The sequence below is a fragment of the Phytophthora sojae genome (assembly GCF_000149755.1).
Source record: "Phytophthora sojae unplaced genomic scaffold PHYSOscaffold_9, whole genome shotgun sequence".
In the NCBI taxonomy this organism is placed as follows: Eukaryota; Oomycota; class Peronosporomycetes; order Peronosporales; family Peronosporaceae; genus Phytophthora; species Phytophthora sojae.
The window spans coordinates 61,063-76,781 of NW_009258123.1; the positions used below are offsets into that span (position 1 = coordinate 61,063).

A 15,719-nucleotide genomic window follows, 5' to 3' on the forward strand; every position below is an offset into this window, starting at 1 on the left:
CTTGCGCTGAGTGCAGCTCACTTGCCCTGCGACGGAGTCGCACGGACGACACTAGCCACGCGCAGCTTGCTTGCGGGCGCGTGCCGCCGGCATCCATGCGATGGAAACGGCGAGGTGGCCAGGAACGCGGACCCATTTTGCGTGAAAAGGGGCAGTGCATCCATTGCTTCGCGCTTTGGGCTCCCTAAAATGGGATTTTGGGGTGGGTGACGTCAATCAAGCAGCCTATGCCTATGCCGGCCGCCCATCCGAACTCTGACTCTCGCCACTATCGATTTCCCAGTGCGAGCTTCGAGACGACGACGATGGCTGCGCCGAGGGTGAAGATGCCGCTGCTGCTGCTGGCGCTGGCGGCGATGCTTCTGCTGTCGCACGCGGCGGCCGAGAGCTTGGAGTCGACCATGGGCATCATCAACACCAAGCGCTCCGTGAAGCTGGACCCGAGCGTGCAACACATTCCGCTGGACCCAGCGCAGGCGCAGCTGCGGCCGCCGCCGGCGCAGATCCCCGCGTCCTTCGACATCTTCGTTGGCCTCTCGGTCTTCCGCGACGGCTACCGCTGCGGCAAGACCATCTTCACGGGCCTCAAGCGCGCCAAGTACCCGGAGCGGCTCTTCTTCGGCGTCGTGGACCAGGTCAACGATGGCGACGAGCGTTGCCTCGACGAGTACTGCAAGATGGCGGAGGCCGAGTGGCCGGACAAGGGCCCGTGCCCGTACAAGGACCACATCCGCGTGGACGTGCACTCGGCCTCCGAGTCGCGGGGCCCCACGCTTGCGCGCCACCAGCAGCAGAAGCTCATTCAGCAGGAGGAATTCTGTCTGCAGCTCGATGGCCACAGCATCTTCACGAACCTTTGGGACGAGAACCTCTTGGCCGAGTGGAAGCGCGTCAACAATGAGATGGCCGTGCTCTCCACGTACTTGCACCACATCCACGACTTCGTCAAGGAGAACGGCGACAACGCGCTCTCGGCCTCCTTGCCGCACCTGTGCTCGACCATGCGTGGCTCCAACGGCCTAGTGCGCACTGTCGGCGCCAGTATGATCAGTGGGTCTAAGTTCCCGCAACTCGAGGCGCTTTGGGGCGCTGGTCTGTCTTTCAACAAGTGCCACGCGGAGCGCCGTGTGCCCGTGGACTCGCACACGCTCTGGATGTTTGACGGCGAGGAGTTCCTGCGTGCGACTCGCCTGTGGACTAGTGGCTACGACATGTATTCTCCTAGCGTATTGGGGTCTGTTATCTACCACAATTACTCCAAGGTGCCGGCTCGCTTCGAGCACATCACGGTGGACCCGCAGGTGAAGAAGCGCGAGAGCGAAATGGCCATCAACCGCTTCAACCATATGGTTGGTAAGCCAGTCAAGGGCCTTGTCGACACCTACGAGTTGGACAAGTATGGATTTGGCTCGGTGCGCTCGTTTGAGTCGTACTTGAAGTTTTCTGGCGTTACCTTCAAGGAAGGTGTGAACGACACCGAGTCGTGTGAACAGCTCCACTGGGTGCCGTACGAAAATGCGACAGAAGTTGAAGATCTTATGGGCAATGGCTGGAAATTGCAGGCGAAGTCGGCCAGTGTTGCTGAGCCCACTCCCAAGCAACAGGTTGCCGAGGAGGTCGAGCAAGATGCAGAAGCGCAAAGCATGACTGCCAAGAAGGGAGAGACAACTTCCACGCAGCCCACTAAGGCCCAGGGAATTATTGACGACGATCCGAATGCTGAAGTAGCCCGACATGCTGCAGATGCCCATGCTGAGAACGGAGCGGATATCGGTGAAGACGAACAGTTGGAGGAGGCGAAGGCGCGCCTGCGGCAAGAAGTGGTGGACAACCGCGCAGCAAAGGCTCCGTCTGCAGCTCCCGTTTGGTTCTTCCTTTTCGTAGTTGTGGCCGCACTCTTCGTGACACTCTCGAACGACAGTGTGTCGCGCTCGATCCGACTCATGTTTTGTGCCAGCGCACCACACACGCACAGTAGCAACGAGTAGATGGAGACAGGAAGCAGCACCAGGTAAATTTGTGGGTGCCCCTCCTTAGATGATGTCCTCAACTTTGATTCTTTACTGCGTTGCGCGTGGGCCTGTGTTGCTTTGAGTAATTGCGTCAAGTCTCCAAGACACTAATAATAAATAGGGGGCAGAGCCAATGTACGCTGTTTTCAATATCGCAGCTTACTTCAGCTGTTCTAGTAGCGACGTCAGGGCTTGCTTTGCGCTGGTGTTTAGACCATCCCCGTTAGTTTCCTCAACACGCCGGAGGACTTCAAGAACGCCATTGCCACGGCACCAGTCCAAGTTTTCGTTATTCGAAATCACAGCACTGTCCAGCGCCAGCAACGCGTTCGTCTGAAGCGACTCCAACGCTTCACCAGCGAGGTGTCGTACCAGCATTGCAAGTCCACCGGCCTCGGCCACAAGCGACTGGCTGTCGGCATTCATTTGCACGCCGTGGTGCACAGCCCAAGCAGCGCTGCTATTGACATCTTCAGCAAAAACCGGCGAGAGCAACAGCACAAGAGCAGGCAGCGCGCCACTCTCGCGAAGCAGATCCTGTGCGTCGATATCCCGTCCAGAAAGAATGTTCCCCAGAGCGAAGGCCGCTGCACTGCGCAGCGGGTCGCTGTAGTCGTCTTCAAGCAGCTCGCCCATTCGCAGCACACCGTCTTGCTCGATGATCTGCCGACGTCCCTGAGAGCTGCTAGCGATGTTCGCAACACACGTAGAAGCGGCGCGCTTGATAGCTTCGTGGGGACTCGCCAATACACCAAGAGCTGCGCTCACAACCGTCGGAGAAGACACAGCGTCAGCGGCAGTTGGCTCCAGCGCCAGGTTGCCAAGCGTGAGGCAAGCTGCCGCCTGCAGTCGTGGGTCCGTTTGCGCCAGGAAAGGGGTCAGGATCGCCGGAGACTTCAGTCTCAGCAGTTCTTGGGACAGCAGCGGCTCGGCCGACAGACGGATGAGCGCCAGGAAGGCCGGTACCAGCAGATCGGACGACGCGATCGTGTCGCTGTCCTGCAAGAAGCTCAGCAGAGCCTCCAGCGCGTCGCTGTCCACGATCTCCAGCGCATGTCGCTCCTTGACCGTCGTGTCCAACGAAGAGCTCAGCTCGAGCGCGTTGATAGCCGCCACGCGGTCCTCGGTGGACGTTTCCTTGGCCTTGAGCGCCTGCGCCAGATCGAAGATGCTGCTGCTGGACGACGTCGCGAAGCTCCGGGACGTGGCAGCGAGCGGCAGGAAGTTGCGTCCACGAGCCGAACGGGCAGGAATCGATGCAGCAGCAAACGCTCTCGTAGTGGCAGTCGCGGCAGCGGGGAACGCTCCCCAGCGACGCGCAGAGGCAGCCGCCACGCGCTTCAGCAGCACACGAACCATCTTGTGCGGCGGAGCGGTGATTGTCAAAAAATGCCGAATGTCGCTAATTCATTCATTTCAGTGACATATCGCAAATTTGTTATTCAATCTAGTGACATCTTACAATATTTCGGACACCACTTTTTGATTCATCGCGGGACGCAAGCACTATGGGCAAGAATCGCCACAGCAAGGACCGGTTGTTCATCACCCAGACGGAGCACAAGTACCTCTATGGCGGCAAGAAGCAGGAGATCCGTCGGGCCTACAAGCGTGCGTCCTTTTGTCCCTTACCGCTCCTGTTTGGTTCCCTTTCTCCTTTACTTAATCCTCTCTGGCGACGCTGCTACTGTACAGGTCTGCCATTCAACTGCTGCGCCATCACACTCTGCCCCTTCACGGTACGCACTCCGTGCCCAGTTGTCTCATGCGTGCTGTATACTAAATGGTTGTGTTGGTTGACGACTGCAGAACCCGGTGTGCACGCGCGAGGGGCACTTGTTCGACCTGGAGGCCGTTGTGCCGTACGTCAAGGAGCACCAGATCGTACGTTGTATTACTGTGTCTGCAATAGTGCTCAGATTGGTCCGATGGCAGTTCTAACTGCGGTATATTATACTGTATTCAGAACCCTGTGACGGGAAAGCCGCTTGCTCTGAAGGAGCTGATTCAACTGCACTTCAGCAAAAACTCGCAGGGAGAGTACTTCTGCCCCGTCACCTACAAGGTTTTCACCGACAACACGAAGATCGCTGCTATCGCAACTACGGGCAATGTCTTCTGCTACGAGGCCGTCGAAGAACTCAACGTCAAGCCAAAGAACTGGACGGTACGAAAACTTTCGTCGTGTCTTTAATGCGCGCCGGTTGCTAACGTTGGATATCTCTGCGGCTTTGTCGACTAGGACCTCATTTCCGGTGCCAAATTCAAGCGCAAAGACATCGTCATTTTGCAAGATCCGCAAGATTTTTCCAACCGCGAAATCGACAACTTCGAGCATCTTCGGCGCGCGAAAGCGAGCGATAATGTACGTAGCACAAATAGCCTTCACACTTTCGCCTTTGGTGGCGACAGCGATCCTGACTAATGGTGTGGTTTTGATCCATAGAGCGCTTCTACTACAGCGGCAGCTCGGAACATCCGCACCAATGCAGCTACAGACCGCATTCTTCAAGAGGTGAGTCAGTGGTTGCCCTGATAATCAAGATTAGAGAATGGAGCGCTGAAATGAACTATTGCTGATGCTATTATGTGTTGTAGCTGGAAGCTAAGAAAGCGGCGCAGAAGGAATTGACAGAAAAAATTAAACGTGGAGCTGACGACGTGTGTGAGAAGGACAAGATCGTGGCCTCGCTAACCCACAGCAAACAATCGCAAGCAGAGGAAAAGATTGCTGCTAAAAAGACGGCGCAATCGGGAAAGCTGCAGTACTCTCAGTTTACCGCTGGCGACTGCTCGAGTTCGTTCACATCTAGTGTGAGAGCTCCTGTAACGAGCAACGCAGTGGCTCTTGCATCTGAACAGGAGCTGCTGGAACGGAGGTGGCAAGCTGTGCGGAAGTTGAAGAAGAAAGGCCTCGTGCGGCTTGAGACGACCCTCGGCAATATTAATCTGGAAGTGGATTGCGACTTCGTTCCGCAAACGGCTGACAACTTCATGAGCTTGTGCCAGTCAAAATATTACGACGGCGTGCTGTTCCACCGGGTTATTAAGGGTTTCATGATGCAAGGAGGTGACCCAACTGGCACAGGTCGAGGTGGTCAATCCATTTGGAAGAAACCATTCCGTGACGAGATCGACAGCAGACTGGTGAGGCCACTTTTCCTTTTTTCTTGCAATTTGAACTGTTGTTGTAGCTGACTTGTATTGTATCGGCGTTAAATGGATAGTCGCATGATGCGCGAGGCGTACTAAGCATGGCGAACTCGGGACCGGCCACCAACAACTCCCAGTTTTTCATCACCTTCAAGGCATGCCCACACCTGGACAAGAAGCACGCTGTATTCGGCCGCGTTGTCGGAGGAATGGATGTACTGGACGCTGTTGAGAACGTAGAGACTGGTGCTGAGGATCAACCTATCGAGGATGTGCGCATTAAAAGTGTCCAAGTGTTTACGAACCCATTTCAAGAGTATGAAGAAGCCCAAGAACGGGGTCTGGATGTCGTGCAAGTTGCCAAGGAAAAGGCTGCGCAGGACGCGAAACCTAAGGTGCAAGGCACTGTTTTGAAGGTCGGGGGCAAGTGGGTTGCCTACGACGATCTGGGAGAAGTGGATGTGGCCAGTATTCCTACCTGCGAAACTACCAAGGATGAGAACGTGGGTAAATATCTTCAGACTAAGTCCGACGCAGCCACCAAGAAAAGATCATTGGAGCCCACCATGCCCACTGCCATTGAAAGCAAGAAGAAGAGTAAGAAGCAATCATCCAGCGGATTCGGCAACTTCTCCGGTTGGTAATCTTAGCGGTCCTATATACACCCGAAACGGAAAGCGGCGCTATATTGATGGGAGTGGAAAACTGACGAGCTCCACAAAGGGCTACTGCGGAAGCCGGTGTGACAAAGGATTGCGATGGACAAGTACGTAGTCGAGAAGGTCATCGGTGAGGGCACCTATGGCATCGTGTACAAGGCCAAAGAAAAAGTACGTTTCCCTGTTCTCTAGAACAATCAAGTTCGTTTGTGCTCATTTTGTACGTGCGAGCCCAGGCAACTGGTGACCACGTAGCAATTAAGAAGTTTAAGACGGCTGGAGGTAGGATAATTGTCGCTTTTCACAGTAGCGGACAACAACTTATGTGATGCCCTCGTAGATGAACAGCTATCGAAGCGAGAAATACAGGCGTGCTCTATGCTCAGCCACCCAAATATCGTATCTTACCGCAACAGTTTCCGGCACGACGGGTTCCTGCATCTAGTGTTTGACTACGTTTGTGGGGGAATGGTGAAGGTCAGCGCAACATGTACAAGTATTGCCGCTTTTGTCGAAGATCGCTAATCTCTTTCGTTAATGGCAGCTGCTGTCCAAAAACAAAAAGGGTGTGAAGGCGCAAGAGGCTAGAAAGATCATCTACCAGTTGTGCAAGGCTCTGGAGTATTGCCACTCCAATCGAATAATCCATCGAGGTACGCGAGTTCGATAAGCTCACAAAGCGTACATGTGTATGAGTATGAGTGTGTGTCTAACTCTGTGCTGTCAGATGTCAAGCCTGACAATATCCTCATTGATGAAAACGGAGACATCAAGCTGTGCGATTTCGGTAAGCAGATTCACTGCACGTAGCGAGCGACGTATCGATTGTGTAACAAACGCCGTATTTGTAGGCGTGGCGAGGACTGTGCAGTTTGAAGGTGATCCGCTGACAGACTACGTGTCGACTCGCTGGTATCGGCCGCCTGAACAGGAACTTCGGTGAGTACTTAATCCCATCCGTTCTAATGACAATGGCTCCTCCTGACGCGTTCATTTTTCTAGTTCCGATCGCTACTCTTTCGACACCGACGTTTGGGGTGTCGGTTGTGTGCTAATGGAGTTGCTCACAGGCCGACCACTTTTCCCGGGGAACACGCAAATCGATCAAATGTGAATCTGACGCTTGCATAGTCCTCAGTACAGACCTTCTTCTAATATGAGTTTTCTTGTTTGCGCACAGCAACCTTATCCAGAGTTATCTAGGACCTCTTCCTGCGGCTCTCATTCCTAGAATTCCTCGTGGCGTTGTCTCCCTCCAAGCACCGTCAAAGTCTTTCCAAGACCTTTTGGACGATCGGTCACTTCCAGAAGGAACACTCGATTTTCTCGTCAACACTCTGCAACTTGAACCCAAGCTTCGCATGTCGGCAAAGCAGTGCCTTGAACATCCATTTTTGCGATCATTGCGCGATGCAGAGCTGAGAGACCGTGAAAAGCGGCGCCGAGCAGGGCGTGGGATTCGCTTGAGTGATGATGAAGGAATTGAGGAGGACATTCCAGGAGAAGATTCGCCATCCTCTCGCCCTCACCCAAATGAGTGCAAGGCCGACCAAAAGAACGCGGAAATGGATAGCCACAAGTCTGGCCCTCACACTTTTGACTTCAAGCATGATGGCGAGAATAAAGCCGACGATACAGCATCTGCCAAGTCAAAACACCGTCGCCGTGCCTACGATAACAACACTGACTGTGACAGTGATGACATCCAAGAAATCATCGAGACTGATGAAAGCGACTCTCTGACGCGTTCACGCTCTCGACAGCAACGACACGGTGACTACAGCGATAGTATCAACAACGACTATAAGTCGCTTCGAGATGCTCCGCCTCGATCCAAAGGTGCTACACGCCGCGGGCCTCTTACGGCCTCGGCAAAAGCAGACGTGGATCCATTGGATGGCGAAAATTGCTATGAAGACGATTTCGAGGAGTACCACCACTACGAATGATTCCGAGCAAAGTACAGACGTTTCGAGCTACGGTGTGAACTTCCTGAGCACCATCCCAGCGATGCGATGGGTGGACACGTTCGGGCGTCGTCAAATGCTTTTGATCGGTGCAGTGGGCATGATCATCGGGCACCTGTTCGCCGCCATCCTGTTCACTGCAATCTGCGACGGAAACGTGGACAATGCTGGTTGCCCGAAAGTGGGTGGGTGGTTCATCTGCATCGGTACAGCCTTCTTCGTCTTCAACTTCGCCATCTCGTGGGGACCTGTGTGCTGGATCTACCCGGCCGAGATTTTCCCGCTCAACGTCCGTGCTTCGGCTGTGGCTTTGTCGACGGCTGCCAACTGGGCTATGGGCGCTGTCATGACGGAGGTCGTGAAGCTTTTCCCGTCGCTCAACATCAACGGCGTGTTTTTCCTCTTCGCGGGTCTGTGTCTGATCTGTCTGGTCTTCGTCTACTTCTTCTGCCCGGAGACAAAGGGCATTTTACTGGAAGACATTGAGGTTCTTTTCCACAAGAGAAAGGCGGCCCAGTCGCCGAACTTTGTCGAGGTGAAGTCGCCGGTCAGCTTGGCCTAGGATGGGGGGTCTGTCGTGAGCTGCAAACAAAGGAGTCGAGAAATCAAAGTGTTAATACAGAACATTGCTCCAACCACGTAGTACAGGTATAGTTTGATGAATATTTGGGCCAAAGTCGTGCGTGTTCTTAGATGCCTGCCTGGGTGATGTCCTTGATGATAAGCGCACCATAGCTCATGATGGGGTTGATGCCAGTGGCTTGCTGCAACACCTGCAGTAGCATGGCGATAATCAAGCGCTTGCGCAGCGACACGTTGGTGACGAGGTCCAAGATGCCCTCGCCACCAGCCTCCTCTTCAGCGATCTGATCACCGATGGCTTCCAGCTCATGTCCGACACTTTCGGTCATTCGAAGCTTCTTCAAAACCTTCTCGGCCCCCGCCTTACCCTTCTTCTTGTACGTCCAGCGAGGGCTCTCGGGCATGAACCAAATGCCAAGAAGCACGACAATGGGCGGCGCCATGGAGACACCGTTGGTTGTACGCCACCCGCGGTTGCGGTTCTCCACGATGATGTTAACCACGTTCGCTAGGAACAGTCCGATCACACAGGTCATCTGCATGAAACCAGACAACATTCCTCGGAGCTCCTTGGGGGCCATTTCGGCACCGAAGAGCGGCAGCGAGAAGGACGAGTTGCCCACTCCGAATCCTTGGATGATACGGGCGATGTACATGAGCGAGTGTGCGTGGGCCTTATTGAAGCAGACCCAGCAAGTACCGCCACAGAACAGCAAACCTGCCGAGAAGATCGTCGCTCGGCGACCGAATTTGTCAGCTATGATGCCGCCCATGAAGGCACCCACAAGACAACCCAAGTTGTACGCCATGTTGTACCAAACAGTGAACGTTGTCCACTCGCTCGGCAGGTCCGAGGTCGATTTCGTGCAGTCTGCGTAGGTGAAGTTGTGCCAGCCCACGCAGTAATCGTTGAGGAACGAATCCATGATGAGCACTCCAGACGTCACGCCTTGATCATAGCCGAAGAAGATGCCTCCCAACGACGCAAAGACGCAGACGATGATAGCGTACGTGCGCGAGCCCTCGGTCGGCGTGTCGTCGATATCGGGCGTGTTCACAATGACTCCGGCTGCCATGCTTCAAAGTCTCCGAGGCGATGCTTGACTGGAAGGCACTTGAGTGGTTGGAGGCGAATTGCAGAATGAATGGACTTCTGGAGCTCTCGGTCTTGTCAGCGAAACAAGTAGGGGAAAACAAGACGGTATCGTAGTGGTCATTGATGCGTGAGCAGTTCGTTGAAGTTGCCTCGTTAAACGCGTGCAAGTTACAGCAGTCTCGGAGCACTCATACTACAAGTGATAGAGTCTAGGGTGCACTACCGGTAGTACTTGTTGCCCTCTGCGCAACTTGATTTATTGCTCCATGAGAACAGCCACACACTGCATGGGGAAGTCGACAAGAAGGCAACTCGACTCCACGTCCCGCAGCAAACTTCAAGTCCGGAAAGCTTTGCACAGTCAGCCACAATGGTCCACTTTGGAAAGTGTAAGTGGCACTTACGCGGAGTAAGGTGATAGATCTATCCGAGCGACCTGAGGGCCTTCCTCGGTGAGGGGCACGCCCGTTGCAGGCGGCGGGTATGCCATGCTTTTGATCGAGCATGATCCGCAACATCAATTGGAAGTTAAACCGAGTTTCTGAAGTGACCTGGCTCAGCCAACCTCTTGTTTCTGAACTTCAACCGCGACTGGCACTATTGGGGCCCCCAATGGGGGACCGTCGGAACTGACAAGTTGTCAGTGACAACAGACCACGAGTCGTGGTCCACGACAGACCTCGTGGTCATGAGTCATTCTGTCAAAAGTAAGCTCTTTGTGTACTACTACTATTTTAATATTAAAACAGGTAGCATACCGGTTGGTAGTGATTTAGCGAGCTCAAGCTAATGCCGTCGTTCAGCGCTTTTCATCTCGTACAGCAGCGACCGAATGGTGTCGTACCGCTGATCTTGTGACCATCCGATCCCAAATGCTTGGAGACAGCATCCAAGGCGGAATAGCAACTCCGCGATTGTTCTGTCCCAATGGGGCTCGTAACCCTCGTATGTTAACCCTTCCATCGTCTCCTTCACGAACTGGAGGCGGTTTTCAAACACAGAAACGCTGTACGTGTCGTCACGACACCATCCACGCACCTCAACTAGCATCTTGCAGAGTTTCTCTTGGGATGACAGCGACTTCGTCCGCGGGGGTCTCGTACTTGGTCGAAATGTACCTCCGCAGCTTCGCTGTCTCGGGGAACTCCCGCGGTAAACGCTGCATGAGAACAAGAATGGCTCGCAACTCACTTCGCTCCACACGAATCTCTCTCTGGACAATGCTGAGAACTGTAGAGGTCACCGCTGCCTGGATGTTGTCCATGTACAACGCGATGTCCGCTCCACGGTCCTTCGCGTCTGCAAGGGTGCGGCATGTTTCTTGCAGTTGGGCAATCGCCGTGTGGAATAACGAGTGTCGCACTGCTAGCAAACACGAGCGCACCACTGACCCGAATTCGCCTCGCGGAGCAAGCGCCAGTCTCTTTTCCAGAACCTCGTCGGGGGTGAGTTTCTTGACTGGTGGAAGGGACAGGGGGTCAAGATAGCGCTCGGGTGCCTTACGCTTGCGGCTGCTTGGTCTGCGTGGAGGGAGCGGCTCGGCTCTAGTTCGCGTTTCACGAGCAAAAGGGCGTATCTTTCTCACTACACCACGATGTTGCGGAGATGGCGTCGGGGAAGTGGGTCTGCTCACGGACTGAGACGTTGTTCGAGCAGCCATCTCGTCATTCTCTCTTGGTGCTGCGTGCTCCAGCACATCATTGTCTGCTTCCCGCGTTTCTGCCGGCTCTGGGGTCGGGCTCATTATGCTCCTCCTGCGGGGCCTCAGGTTCCATGAGGTCGATGATCTCGTGAGGCGCAGCGGCCCGCTCGTCCTCATCCTCGGTCGCGGACGACGACGCATCCCCTTCGTCCGCTACCGCAGCACCAGGAAGATTCACTGCATGGTGCAGCTTCCTCATGAGAGGCCCAACATCGTTGCAAGAACTCACGACACGAGTTAGCACGGCGGAGACGCTGGGGGAAGCGTCCGCCAACGCCAGCGGCGACGTGTGCAGCTCGCGGGACGCCTCCGCCACCTGCAGCGCCCGCTTGAGGGCCTTCAGAGCCTTGAGCAGCCGCTTCTCCGCTTGCTGCATTTCATCCTGGACGGCGGCCAAGCAGTGCGCTTGGAGGGCAGCGTCGCTGACGCGGGTCATTGCGATCGCAAAAATGTGTCAGAATCCAAAATCTGAAGATCCAAATCTAGTCCAAGATTCAGATCTACTGTATGGATAACGTGGTTTACCAATTCATGACCAGTTCATGGACTAAAGCGACTATTATCCAATCCAATCTTCTTATTTTGACTAATATTGCTCTGATTGGCTCAATATTTTTTAACCAGATCTTGGCCCTCACTTTTCCTTACGCTGATCCCGTCAGATATCGAGTCGAGCGTAAGATGAAGGCGGCCTTCACAGACAAGCAGCTAGAAGAAGCTATGGACCGCGTCCTCGCAGGAGAGAAGCTCGCAGTCGTGGCCAACCCGTCACCAGTGTCGTTGTCAACACTAAAGCGCAAAGGCGACTTTGCGCCGCGCGCAGCGAAGGTCGATCTATTGAGCGCCAACGGCCCGGACCTGCCCCCCTGCTGCCCCCCGAGTGTGAAGCCGATCTAGTGGCATGGATTGGCGCCGAAGTGCCTGCAGTGGAGCCGCTGTTCATCATCGAGAGCGCAACGGTTTGAGTTTGGTATGAGACTTTGTATGGGTCCAACATCTGGTCAGTGCGTCATAAAAAAATAAATTTCCGCTTTGTTTGCTTCGCTATTGCTTGCTCATATTTGATCATAAATTGGTGCGAGGACCCTAAAAATTAAGCGTACCGACTGCTTGTATAAATGCTAGCGTTGTAGGATCGCTGCTCTAATATTGGTGTCGTCATCGACGATTTCGCACGAGGTGCTGCTGGCGGGTCATGAATTGGTAAACCACGTTAGTAGTCTATTATCCGGACAGGTTTGAGCATTTTTTTTAATTTGAATTTGCCGCGAAAATGGACGTGATACTATCGCGTGCTGGGCTTAGCGCCACTCAGCAGCGCACGGTCTGCTACGGTGCTATGAAGGACGAGGTGACGAAGACAGAGGCCAAGCTGGCAGTGTAACGGGGTAAGAGATACCGTCACTAGCGTACACTGTAGATAAGAGGAAGCTTGCAATAATAAGCTCAAGTCTTGTCTTTAGGGTAAAATCAACTCTGTTTATGTATGGGACGGGGGACGGAGGCCCCCTTACTAGGCTCCCCAACGTTGTGGCTCACAACGTTTCCCAACAGATGGAAACAACAACGTTGTAGGTTGAGGTTGAGTTGGGGCAATACGTTTCACAACCACAAATTGCTCTGTCCAAGAAAAACTTATGCATATCATACAATTCAGTAGGTGGCAATCGAAGTGCACATCTTATTTTGAAGCAGTTTCGCAAAACTGGGCACAGATCGTGTTTGGAGACCTATCGTACCATGGACGCCGCTCCCGGGACTCCCGGCAGACGACCGCCAAACGAGTAGTTCGCACTCCTGTACGTCAAGCAACAACGCGGGGGCTTCGAAGTTCAACGTCGGTTCAGCGCTCGTCACGTGGGACGGCATCACGAGCTCGGGCGACACCAAGAACTCCACGCGGTCGCCCACTACCGAGACGTTCTCCTCGGCTTCAACCTCCTCGCCCAACGACAGTTCATGCTGAGCGCTTACCCCCTCGCATCCCAGAGCCGAGTGTTCAGTTTAAAATGGACGGTGCTCATCGCCCTGAACGATGGGAATTCATTTTCCTTGTTCCCCACGAGCAGTTTGCTTCTGTTCCGAAGGACAAATTGATCTCTAAGCAAGCTGCATTTACATACTGTACGGAATGCAGTTGTAAGGTGACGTACTCGCATGGAGCCACTACTGCTGTGAAGGTGCACATGGAAAAGTACCACATGGAAGTTCTACTACGTGCGAAGCAAGCGCAACAAGAGGAGAGGGTCAGGTCGGCTAAGCGTCAACTGGAGAATGCGTATGACCAAGCACCTGAGTCGTCGAAGAAGCAGCTCACGGAAGTCTCGGACGCCGTACAGACGTATGTGAATGGGCTACTTGCGAAGTGGGTAGCGCAAAGTATGCGGCCATTATCGATTCTCGAAGACCCATGGCTGCTGGAATTTATTCGATTTATTACGCAGGAGCTGGCTGGCGTCATCTTGGACGTTCCTGGAGCAACGCAAATTCGTGCGGATATTGTCCGTGTGGCGGCGGAGCTTCGTGCATCATTGAAGTCTTAGATCCGTAGCAGCTGCCAGTTTTTTTGCATTACGACGGATATCTGGACGAGCAAACGGGCGCAGAGCTATATGTCGTTTACTTTGCATTACGCGGAGGAAGACTTTACACTATGTAGCTGGGTTCTCGAAGTGGAGGCATTTCCTGGCATGCATACCGGTGTCGCCATTGCCAACGGCCTGGAGGGTATGATGGAGCGTTGGGAGTTATAGGCAGAACTGTGTACGTTGCTGGTTCGTGATGGCGCCTCGAACGCAGTTCTTGCAGCTGAGTTCATGGGTGTCAACAACATGTCATGTATTGCGCATTCGCTTCACTTGGTTCTTAGCGCTGCTTTAGCGCGACAGAAAGAAGATACGGCCGTTGTTGATGCGGCTGCAACTGACAGCGAGGTTCCAGTCGGTAACACAACTCCTGAGACCGCTGTCCACCCAGCGGCTCACTCGGTCATCCACCCTACTGGCCATCTCGATCAAGAGGACGAAGTTGTCCAAGCCCCAGAAGCAGAACAACAAGCTGCCGTAAATGCTGTTGAACTTTTTGTAGCCACGTCGCTGTCAAGCCGTGATTCGACGGCAAAATCAGCGTTGGGGCAAATGCGCGATATTGTTCAGCGTTTTAGAAGCCTCGCCACGTATTTTCACAAGTCACCCAAGGCGACAAACCGACTTGACCAGATTCAACTCAAAGACTGGAAGCGCTCGGCACTGCATCTCATCACCGATTGCCCCACGCGGTGGAACTCATGTCGCGACATGCTGGCCCGATTGATCGAGCTACAGGCACCCTTGGATGATTTCTTCAGTCGTCTAGAGAGACCGGAGTTCAAGGAAGAGTTCAGAGACTTGAGTCGTGATAAACTTCCGAAGCCGAGAGAATGGTTTGCAATCAGGTGCCTGGTAGCCGTGCTGGATCCTATCGCAGCTGTGACGAAAGTGCTCAGTGGGGACTCCTATCCGACTTTGACACTGGCATTCCCTATGCTACGCAGGATCAAAGCGGTACTGGGCGACTCCGACATCTTCTCGAAGCAAGCGGCATTGGTCGGACGCCAGGAGTTCCAGCGTGAGGTCCTCGAGCTGGTGAAAAATGTGCGCAAAGCCGTTCTGCACCTCTTCACGCAGCGGTTTAGAGGGATGAGCTTCGACCTGGTCTGGATAACGTTCCTTGACCCTCTCTTCCACAAGATGAAACTACTGACGCAATCCGAAATCGAGGAAGCCAAGAAATGTTTGGTTGATGCTGCTGCACTTGCTGTACGCAATTCCACCGGAGAATCAGCTACGCCTGTTCCAGACGCTCGTGTCCGTCCGGCAAACTCATCGCCAAGCGATGATACTGCCGCTGTCTGGGATGATCTGCTGCGGTCGGACGACGAAGATGTCAACACTCGCACCGACCCTACTTTCCAAAAAGTGCAACTAAGTTGTGCAAGCGAGTTCGTGGCATACCTGGAAGAGGCCAAGACAGTCCCACGAGATCAAAATCCGCTCACGTGGTGGTCCGTTAACGGTCACAAGTATCCATCGCTGAAGCTGCTTGCCAGGAAATGGTTGGGCTGCGTTGCTACCTCCGTGCCTTCTGAAAGAGCCTTCTCCACTGCAGGTAATGTCGTGACTGCAAAGCGCTGTCAAATGGACCCTGATCTTGTTCGCGACATCGTTTTCATATCCGAGAACTGCGGAAACCCCCAGAAGAAATAAACTCGACTTGACGCCAAAGCATGCTTGCCCCCGTAATTCATACCGATTGCTGCCGCATAGCACCACTCTCCTTCACAAGTTGTTGATTCCTCCCAGGATATGCCATGTGCTCGTGCACCACCATGCTGTAGCGGACGGCCACTAGGCCCTGCCGAATCAACAGGCGCTGCTCGTCGCGCTCCAGCACTGCGTCTAAGTCCTCCAAGTACCCCCATGATCCTGCTTCAACCTCGTCTTGAAGCCCGTACTGATCGCAGACACAAAGTGCACCGACTTGACGCCAGTGCGACTCAGCGCCAAGAAG

The 15,719-nt window shown here is 54.0% G+C and overlaps 8 protein-coding genes across 8 annotated transcripts; 5 read left to right on the forward strand and 3 right to left on the reverse strand.

Annotated features, from left to right (window-relative positions):
* Positions 1-329: 329 nt before the first annotated feature.
* Positions 330-2,071, forward strand: PHYSODRAFT_548999 (hypothetical protein). Its single transcript, XM_009535934.1, has one exon. The coding sequence runs from the start codon at positions 357-359 to the stop codon at positions 1,986-1,988; it is 1,632 nt and encodes a 543-aa protein (XP_009534229.1). The 5' UTR covers positions 330-356; the 3' UTR covers positions 1,989-2,071.
* Positions 2,072-2,171: 100 nt separating this feature from the next.
* On the reverse strand, positions 2,172-3,371 carry PHYSODRAFT_254599 (hypothetical protein; the record flags this gene model as incomplete). Its single annotated transcript, XM_009535935.1, has 1 exon — positions 2,172-3,371. The coding sequence occupies one exon, from the start codon at positions 3,369-3,371 to the stop codon at positions 2,172-2,174; it is 1,200 nt and encodes a 399-aa protein (XP_009534230.1).
* A 149-nt stretch (positions 3,372-3,520) lies between these two features.
* On the forward strand, positions 3,521-5,809 carry PHYSODRAFT_521528 (hypothetical protein; the record flags this gene model as incomplete). Its single annotated transcript, XM_009535936.1, has 8 exons — positions 3,521-3,623; positions 3,708-3,751; positions 3,822-3,896; positions 3,979-4,179; positions 4,255-4,377; positions 4,459-4,527; positions 4,611-5,159; positions 5,240-5,809. 8 exons carry the CDS (start codon positions 3,521-3,523, stop codon positions 5,807-5,809), a joined length of 1,734 nt encoding a protein of 577 aa, XP_009534231.1.
* A 114-nt stretch (positions 5,810-5,923) lies between these two features.
* On the forward strand, positions 5,924-7,764 carry PHYSODRAFT_383480 (hypothetical protein; the record flags this gene model as incomplete). Its single annotated transcript, XM_009535937.1, has 8 exons — positions 5,924-5,995; positions 6,061-6,106; positions 6,165-6,295; positions 6,369-6,477; positions 6,552-6,611; positions 6,676-6,763; positions 6,827-6,934; positions 7,005-7,764. Coding segments are annotated over 8 exons (1,374 nt in total), but the record flags the coding sequence as incomplete, so codon positions are not given.
* Positions 7,765-7,891: 127 nt separating this feature from the next.
* On the forward strand, positions 7,892-8,353 carry PHYSODRAFT_523601 (hypothetical protein; the record flags this gene model as incomplete). Its single annotated transcript, XM_009535938.1, has 1 exon — positions 7,892-8,353. The coding sequence occupies one exon, from the start codon at positions 7,892-7,894 to the stop codon at positions 8,351-8,353; it is 462 nt and encodes a 153-aa protein (XP_009534233.1).
* Positions 8,354-8,480: 127 nt separating this feature from the next.
* On the reverse strand, positions 8,481-9,449 carry PHYSODRAFT_521672 (hypothetical protein; the record flags this gene model as incomplete). The annotated part of the gene is made up of 1 exon (XM_009535939.1): positions 8,481-9,449. The coding sequence occupies one exon, from the start codon at positions 9,447-9,449 to the stop codon at positions 8,481-8,483; it is 969 nt and encodes a 322-aa protein (XP_009534234.1).
* A 738-nt stretch (positions 9,450-10,187) lies between these two features.
* PHYSODRAFT_352499 (hypothetical protein) lies at positions 10,188-11,547 on the reverse strand (the record flags this gene model as incomplete). Its single annotated transcript, XM_009535940.1, is given in 3 exon segments — positions 10,188-10,531; positions 10,551-11,049; positions 11,303-11,547. The coding sequence occupies 3 exon segments, from the start codon at positions 11,545-11,547 to the stop codon at positions 10,256-10,258; spliced, it is 1,020 nt and encodes a 339-aa protein (XP_009534235.1). The 3' UTR covers positions 10,188-10,255.
* Positions 11,548-14,375: 2,828 nt separating this feature from the next.
* PHYSODRAFT_564085 (hypothetical protein) lies at positions 14,376-15,415 on the forward strand (the record flags this gene model as incomplete). Its single annotated transcript, XM_009535941.1, has 2 exons — positions 14,376-14,942; positions 15,129-15,415. Exons 1-2 carry the CDS (start codon positions 14,468-14,470, stop codon positions 15,413-15,415), a joined length of 762 nt encoding a protein of 253 aa, XP_009534236.1. The 5' UTR covers positions 14,376-14,467.
* Positions 15,416-15,719: the final 304 nt, after the last annotated feature.